This window comes from Musa acuminata, chromosome BXJ1-7 (genome assembly GCF_036884655.1).
Source record: "Musa acuminata AAA Group cultivar baxijiao chromosome BXJ1-7, Cavendish_Baxijiao_AAA, whole genome shotgun sequence".
NCBI classification, from domain to species: Eukaryota; Viridiplantae; Streptophyta; class Magnoliopsida; order Zingiberales; family Musaceae; genus Musa; species Musa acuminata.
The window spans coordinates 1,058,624-1,067,801 of record NC_088333.1 but is presented as its reverse complement, the minus strand read 5'-3'; the positions used below and the strand labels follow the sequence as shown (position 1 = coordinate 1,067,801).

The 9,178-nt window shown below is 42.8% G+C and overlaps 1 protein-coding gene across 1 annotated transcript; it reads right to left on the bottom strand.

Moving 5' to 3' along the window:
• Positions 1-2,047: 2,047 nt before the first annotated feature.
• LOC135679816 (9-cis-epoxycarotenoid dioxygenase, chloroplastic-like) lies at positions 2,048-4,493 on the bottom strand. Its single transcript, XM_065193801.1, has one exon. It carries the CDS (start codon positions 4,385-4,387, stop codon positions 2,576-2,578), a length of 1,812 nt encoding a protein of 603 aa, XP_065049873.1. The 5' UTR covers positions 4,388-4,493; the 3' UTR covers positions 2,048-2,575.
• Positions 4,494-9,178: the final 4,685 nt, after the last annotated feature.

Sequence of the window (9,178 nt, the reverse complement as noted above, 5' to 3'; positions counted from 1 at the left end):
TTTGACCATATGAACTGCGTCATACTTGGCCACATTATCATGGAATTAACTAGTTTTACCTAAGACGTCTGACACCCTTATGTGTCTATCTACAAAAGGGTTAGCCTCCTTAAAAATCTCTTATGATCCCTTAAGGATCGACAAAAAGGAAAATGGGTTAGAAGAAACGTTTAACTCGGGATCTCACAAGTAATTATTTTAGCAAACACTTGATAAACAATACAAATTACAAATATAGACTTCGCAAGCTCTAAATGATCATGCAACAAAATGTTCAAGGTTATCCGATGCGATCAAAAGTCCCCACACTATGGAATAAGACAACGATCCAAACATAGACATTATCCTAAATGCTCATACAACTATATGCCACTCGAGTAGCTCTTGGGTGTTGTGCTAGTTAACATTATGTATCACTCTACGTAGCTATAAAACCCTCAAAATGTTTATCTAGATGACTTAGACAGTTTTATGCGATGATTGCAAACAATATACATTTATAAACCTAAAAGGTGATAGAAGATAAGATTTTCCTAACTATATGAGGAAATTTCTCTATTTTATTGAGGAAAATCCTCTATTCTGTTAGGGAAATCCTCCCTCCTAATTTGTATAAATAGGAGAGGGAACATGTTAATAGATTCAAGCTAAAGCTAAAGTTTCTCTACTTCAATAAAGCTTCATTCAATATTTGTTCTTATCTTCTATTATTTCTATCAAAAGGATCATAAAACTCAATCGAAGTGAGATTATCAAGTTTACTGAAAGCCCTCTATATTTGTAAAGTATGAATAAAATAAAAAAATACAAGCATACATGAGCATTACATCAAACATACACTAGCATTATATCAAATATTATATTTATAGTTCTTTCTATGACAACATAGATTGTACCGTAACTGAACAAATAGATTATGTTGTACCTGATCACATGGGTTAGGTTGGACTTGATTACATATGTTTAATTATCTCTGATCATAAGTTATATCTAATTAAATTAGCTAAAATATATCTAATCTTATGAATTGGATCATAATTAATTATATGAGTTAGAATCATATCTAATCTTATAGACTGAATCATATTTAATAAATCATACCTGATTACATATTGACCGGATCTAACCGACAAACATCTTTATATCTCTGACGTTGTATGAATAGCAGAGCACAACTTCTTGTCTAACCTTTTAGTGGACTTCGACCCTTTCCTTCGTTTCCTGGCGTTGGAGATGAACCCACAGGCCTCTCAGTACTCTCTCTCTCTCTCTCTCTCTCTCTCTCTCTCTCTCTCTCTCTCTCTGGGGATAGGGAACTATGGTGACTTCCCGAGTGTGGATGACGCATGAGATTGGCAGAGGCCATGGGTTTCTGCTGGTGCTGCAGGAGGCCGACGAGGAATGTGCTGCACTGTTGGGTTGTGGCCGGAAGTGTCCCCATCAACACCGTGCCATTGGCAAACTCGTCGTGTGACCCAAAGAGTTACATGTCCCCTATGTCTTCAATTTATAATCACATTTCAAATCTCCATCATATCGCTTTAAGGATTTGATCGGATGGCTTTTGCACAATTATTTTAAACCAAACATGAGAAGCTCATGGCGTATTCTGATATCATCTTCAACATTGGGTTAGCACAGATCCCAAAAGCCTAAATTATTAGGCAATGTTGATCGAAACCTATGAACTACCATACAACAAAAGAGGAATCCTGGTGATTAGAACTTCTCTGTCGATTTGAAGAAGAGATTGGAGAAGCAATATCTTCGGGCAGCTTCGGTTTGTGATCATTGATTTGAAGTTAGACGAGGAGATTGGTTCCGAGGAATGTTCCTTTTTACGTAATTTACAGTGATGAATGCGACACATTTCCATCTCTGCGAGAAGGGATCTCCTACTATATGGGGAGGTCACCAACCATGCGTCGGTGGCACTTCATTGTCGGCTGGGAAATTGGTTTCTCCACAGTGTTTATATATGGCAGGTTGTGCCCATAAGTGCCACCATCAGAGAGAGAGAGAGAGAGAGAGAGAGAGAGAGAGAGAGAGCTCCATGCCATCCTCACTGCAGGCCTCGCCGTTGTTGCCATGGAGGCAACAGTTGTTTTCTGTTCTCTTCCTCGGAGTCCTTTTCCATTCGCGAAGGTAAGAGAAAGGAAATGGATTGCGTGCAGGAACGGTAGACACTCATGCATACATCCAGTACAGCATCCAAAACAGAGGAAACATATCAACGTATGAATCCCTCACACGGTGGACAAGGGCATGTTGGTGTGGGGAATTATGGTAGCAGGTCGAGTGGTGTATGTTTGCTGTTGTCTGCGAAGGAGAAAAGGTAAAGACAAGTCGATGACAGAAGAAACCAGCTGAGCTTGACACTATACCGACAGTCTCAGAAGCTCCGAGCTTCTCTTTTCCCTCTCTCTCTCTCTCTCTTTCATGTCTTATCTACCACTAACTGAAAGTACATCAAATATGTATGTGAAGAAGCAACAGCAGGGGAGGGAAGAGATATCTCCCACCAACCGTGGGCGGGGATAAAGAAGAAGAAGAAGAAGAAGAAGAAGTGCGCTTGCTAGGCCTGTGACTCCAAGTCGCTTGAGGTGATGAAGGTGCCGTGGAAGCCGTAGGGAACGCGCGACGGCAGCTTCACCGTGGCCTCCAGCCGCATGTTGGCCGCGTTCACGATCAGCAGCTCCGACTCCAATGTCTCCTCGTCGTGCATGAAGGTGAGCACGTAGCCGTCGTCGTCGCTGCATGCGTCGGAGTCGTTGCTCGGCACGAAGTAGGGCTCGCCGCCGTACCGCCCGTCGCCGAAGATGAACTGCTTTGTCTCTCCCGTGAACAGGTCGATCTTGGTGAAGCCGGACACCTTCGGCCATGGCTCGGCAACGGCCAGGTAGGCATACCGTGTCTTCCTCCCCAGCATGTTCCGGTTCACCGTTCCGGCTTCGAGGTTGACTTGGTCGGCCGGGGACAGAATCGGGCGCCGTCTGGACTCCCCGGTGTGGAGATCGAGCCGGATCTCGGAGAGGACGCTCCTGAGGTTCTCCTCGCGTTCGTTGAACACGGAGTCCGGCGGCGTCATGCAGGAGCCTATCACCACCACCTCGCCGGTCGCCGGCTCCTCCCACGCGTTCCACAGGTGGAAGCAGAAGCAGTCCGGCACGTCGACCCACCTCATCTCGGATGCGTCGGCAGCGTACTTGGGCAGCACGCCGAAGCGGGCGGTCTTGGCCGTGTCGTAGACGACGGGGGAGCCACCCCGGACCATCTCCTGCAGCTTGAACACCACCTGTTGGTCCGGCACCACCACGTAGTTCTCGGTGATGGCGAAGTCGTGCGTCATGGTGGGCTGCTCCAGGGGGATCTCCACGTCGGCGGACTTCTCTCCGTCGGGGGAGAAGTAGAAGTACTTGAGGTAAGGCCTGTGGATGACGTCGTAGCTGAGCGCGAAGAGCTCTCGCGAGACCGGGTCGAGCTTCGGGTGCGCAATCATGGATGATCCAAGCTGGCCGCCGAAGTCGTACCGTTCGACCGTCTCGAGATCGCCGGAGGGAGTGATGCGGACGTGGTAGGGGACGTCGTCCTCGGACATGGCGAGGAGGCGGTCGTTGAAGTACACGAGGCCGGCGTTGGCGACGCCCATCCCGCGGCTGCCGTCGACGAGGCCGAATAGGCTCCGCGCGTAGAACAGCAGCAGGCGCGCCACGCCTGAGTGGCCGTGGAGCTCGCCTATCGCCTTGGGGAAGACGGGCTTCCCGATGGCGCGCTCCTGCCGGAGCCGCTCCGTTTCAGTGTACCGGCAGGAATAAGCGGCGGCGCCGTTGCAGAGGCGGACGGCGTGCACCATGCCGTCGCCGTCGAAGAAGTGGTGCCCGGCCACCGGTTCAAACTGGGGATTCGCTCCGTTGCGAACGTACACCCCATCGATTGACACCGGGATGCGGCCTTCGACAGGGAGGCCATGACAAGGCGGCCGCTCGTCGACGGGGGCAAAATTTCCGGCGATCTGGACGGCGGGGTCAGCAGTCTTCGGCAAAGGGTGACCACGCTCAAGCACGTTCGACACGAACGCCTGCTCGACTGTGTCCAGCGCCGCGGCGGCAACCCACTGGAGCAAGTTCCACGAGGTCCTCGCTGCGCCGTCGTCCCCGCCGCTTTGCGCGGGCCGACGGGACTTGCTCGCGACGGAAGTCGCGGCCTCTTTGTGAAAAGGTATCGGGAAGTATGCCGGGGTAGCGTTGGTGGCCAAATTAAGCAGCGAGTTGGAGGAGGCAGAGCAGTGCACTCTCGTGGTGGTTGCAGAAGCCTGCTTCCTCGTAAGCTTCACGGGATTAGGCGGCAATTGCACAGTAGAAGTCATGGCGGTGGTGGCAGAAGCCATATATCCTTCTCTGCAAATGCTGTCGAAGCTTGGAGACGAAGAGAGAGAGAGAGAGAGAGAGAGTGGGGGGCGAATGTGACGAAGTGTTTGATCCGAGACCTGTGTGTTTGAGTTGGGGTGGGGGGAGAGAGAGGGATGAGGGGCTATATATAGTAAGCGAGACAGGGAGGAGGCAGACTCCGCGCCTGGAGGGAGCCCACGTGGTCGATGGTCGAATGAGGACACCACGTGGTGACATTGAATTCGTCAGCTCATGGAGCCCGTCGGAAGATTAGGGAGATCATATGCTGTGTCTCCAAACTCCACAAGCGACAGCGTCCGTTTTGGAGGAGGCAAAATACTCGTGTCTATATCACTTCATGAATTCTTATGTTGGGATCTTTACATGGAGTCCGATTAGGTGTGAAAGGAAGAACTGTGGGCAGTGTCTTCAACGACCGATGTCGAGACACGTAATCCTTGTCAACACCTTTGCTGATGAGTCCGTGTTTCAACGCGGTGTTGACCTTAAGTCAACGGAAGGTAGAGAGACATAGGAATCACACCAATCTCGTTAGAGGGTAGGAATCAACGAGCCATGCAACCTCATGTTACTTTCCTCTTGGTAGAACCTCAACGCATCCCCAATCATTGGTCTGTTGGCCGTGAGAAGGGGCCGCCTCGGCGAGACACGGCACCGCCCACCCACCCGCGCACAGACCACACGATGGGTGGAGTGCACATGAATCCATGGGCGAGCAAAAGCCAAGCCGAGTCTGAGCTTTTGGTCCATGCCGGCGGAGCCACCGCACGATGGGCGGCCAACGGCCGACAGACCACCGACTGGCCGGTCCACCCGGCCGTGGCGGACGCCGAGCACGTGGGCCACTGCCGCGTCCTCGCCCGGGTCGTGGTGGTCGCTGCGCGGCGGAGCAGGTGGGGGCCTGCCCATGCACACCTGCCGGAAAACGGTACCCGACCCACCGCACGGCCATGACCGTGTTGATAAGGCCAATCCCCCCGCCCCCACTCCGCTTACACTACACGACAGCGTGCATCAAAATCCCCAACGCCGCCGGACACCGCCGTGAGTCTCCCAGGCGTGTCAGCGCGCACGTGGCGGCGCTTGTCGGAGCTCCGCAGAGACTATGCGGGGTTCTGATCTTTCGGATCCGTTTATACGGATTGCGACATCATCAATCGGAGCATTAAAAGAATTATAGAATAATTCTATATTGCTGAAGATTTAAAGAGTCTGATACTATATATTAAGTTTTTAAGTAATAATTTAATAGTTTAATATTTTAGAATGCATTTTTGTCTCATATATGCTAGTAATGATTTATGAGACTTTTTATTTGTGATATGGTAATTTATCACAATAATAATGTATTCGTCAAAAGTAAATTATGATCTCCAACACTGTTGGATCTTACAATCCAGTCTCTCTCTCTCTCTCGCTCCTAATTTTAGGTTAAGATAGGAGTTGATTTAGTAGAATATCCTACGTTTGATTAGATATCTATGGTAGAATCTTAATAATCGTTGGATTTAAATAAAAGAGTTAATTCATTAAAATAGTATTATGAGATTATTATCCATTATTAGGATACAAGAAATCATCTTACGGTTCAAACATTACTAATAATACTATGCTAATCATATCGATCACTCGATCGATCAATGTGTGTGGTATTTGACTAGACATCGAGTACCAGGCTAACGAAGGTATATCCGAATAAGTGTCAAGTTGATAATAATATAACATGGTTATATGTTTGATTCCTCTATCATTTCTAATAAATATTAACATTAATGTATATGGTCTTTCATTTCATATTAATTACATCTTAGTTTTCATAACTATAAGTTATTAGAGAATATTTACGTGTTATTTTAAATAATAATAATAATAAATATAAAGGTATCGAGATTGATGTAAATAGCAAGATGGAATATCATATAGTAACACTAAATTTCACTTTCACTTAACACTAAATTCATTAAGTCGAAACAAATCTTCTAACTTCGTAGACGGTCATTTTCTATTCAAACCCCTTCGTCATACTCAAATACTATGTCATTTCTAATACCAAATATCATGACCCGGGTTTAATTGGCTAATTGGCTGATCAACTTTGTTTGATCCGAATCATTGATCAAAATATTTAAGTTAAAGTTAATAATAGTATACTTATCAAATCCTTATAAATCGATCTTAATCTTACCCACTTTCGATATAAGACTAATCGGGATATTATTATTATCAATATATATAACAAAATCTTTATTTTGATGAGAAGCTTATGGCTTTACTTCTTCTTTCCCATATAACATATTTTTATTAAAAAAAATCAAAATATTTAGTTCTTTTAAAATGTATAATTTTAATTGGGTGTGGCTTCTTATTATTTTTTATAAAAAAAGATATTTCTTTTCCCTCGTAACTCTTTAAAACGAATTTACTTTAAAAGATTATGGATCCTAAGTTGGCCATCCATACACGAGTAAAGCATTTGGCAATTCCTACATGCATATTTCATGCGCTTTCTTTTATTTTAATTACCATCATCATGTTTCATTGCACATTCCTACTTTCCTAGGAAAGTAAATGTTTGATCATATGCTTTGTGTTTTGTGTCACAATCAAATGCGTCAACAACACCTGTTTTTAAATATGTTTCTCATTCTTTAAACCAAAAACCTAAAATGTTATTCTCGTGTTTTTTACCATTCTTTAAACCATATCAATTCAAATCAAATCCCAAACACATCCCATGTTAAATTTGTATTCGAATATAAGAACTTAATGGGCTTGCGCATGATACATATTGTTAGGCCTAATTCATTCTTAATATCATGAATAATGGATACAAATTTATATTTTTTTAATATTAGTAACATTATGAATAACTAAAATAAATTTTATTATAAGAAATTTGAAAAAAGTACCATCTTACTAAATTATTTTATAAAAAGATGAATCATGGTAAACTGAAATATTTTTTTTTTCGATTGAAGAATCTCTTTCTTATTGTTCTGAAAAAAAAAAAAAAAAATCGAGTTTTGCTTTTGGTGATAGCATGTTATCGGATGGTAGTTTCGCTTATAGAGTCAAATCAATACGTCGTAAGAAAAAAAATATTTAAATACCAATCTCATTAATATCGTAAGTATCTATCATACCAAATCTCATAAATATTATACTAAATCTCATCAATCAAATTATTTTTTTGAGAAATAACTAGTGATAACCAATATTTAAATTATGAAAATAAACATCTACATTAAAGAATAAAGCCTTCCTAATATGTTTGATGTCAATTCATGTCTTAGTCATCACATACGTGGGACATCGATTTGAAAGTGACTTTGATAAGGGTCGTCATTGATTCTTTGACAACCTTATGTTAGTTTTGGCACATTGGCAATGTGAAGGCCATGCTTAAGCATGCATGCACTAACTACTTTAGAGAGGATAAGATAAGTGTCCATGTCGGAAAGTTGGATTTCATGAAAAGCAAGCAAGCAAGTAGCCACCAAGTCATCATACATAGCAATTCAAACAGTCGATGGGTAGGTAAGAGAAACATCGATGACATTTTGGATGGCATCAATGGAAAAGATGGAGCAATATATTTATGATTCCTACATGTAATCGAGTAGTGGATATTGAGTGGGTGGAATTCATCTTTCAATGCCTAACATTCCACCTTTGATGTCGCATGTGATAAAAGCAATGCAACTCTTTGCTGGTCTCTACCTATAGCCATTGCAACTCAATGCTCAAGCAATATGTTGTCTTAGGGTTTTTGTTGTTTTACCCATTCTTGTTCTAGAAGGTTAAATGTGAAGTTGTTTGATGGCTCATAAAAATATAAGTCGATATTTTTCGTCACTAAATGATGAAGATTCTCTCTCTCTCTCTCTCTCTCTCTCTCTCTCTCTCTATGATTGTCATATGTGCAATTTTTTAGTTACTCACAAAAATAGTGGCTTTGAACAGCACTTCTTCTCATTAGTCTTCTTATTCTCATCATTTTCCTTGATTTTGAGTGTAACTGTTGACTTCTAGCTAAAGAAAGACTTTGTAAACATATTTATTTTCTAGAAAATGAGATTAAAAAATTTTATTATTACTTTTGCCCTATTTTTACTTTTTGACCTATCTTTCGTAAACGTAGAATTTTGAACGTAATGACTTGAATTATTTCATAGTTATTAGGGGTGTGATGCCATTATAAATATTTTGATGTAAGTGATTGATTGATACCTTAGTACCATAAGATCGATGCCTCGATATCATATAGTTAATATCTCAGCGTAAGATGATCGACTTCTTGGTGCAAACATCCGAGCCTCAAGTAGTCGACTCGTTACCATCCGATTAATACTATATGATTGAATGTTATCACGTTTTGAGTTCGATGTGATCTGATAAAACTCGAGAGAGACGTACGATATTCTTTGTGGTTAGTGTTCACTATGAACATAATCATTGTTAAATATCACTATAAAAGAGTTCTGAAAGTATATTTCGAAACTCTTATTAACTTAAGCATCAAAAAAGTATTATCGAAACGGCGTAATCTTTTTAATCTTTGAGGGATCGTGACGGAGTCACTAGTAACTTAGTTCACAATCAATTCTCAGCTAGTATGACCAAAATCTTATGTAGCAATAGCGACTTGGTTGACTTTGACTTTTACGTTATTGTGGGTTTACATCTCAAAATTTATTAGTTGTATAATGAAACATGCACGATGGTTTTTCTTTGTTCTAACATCAATAGTCTAATGTATGCTTGAATTA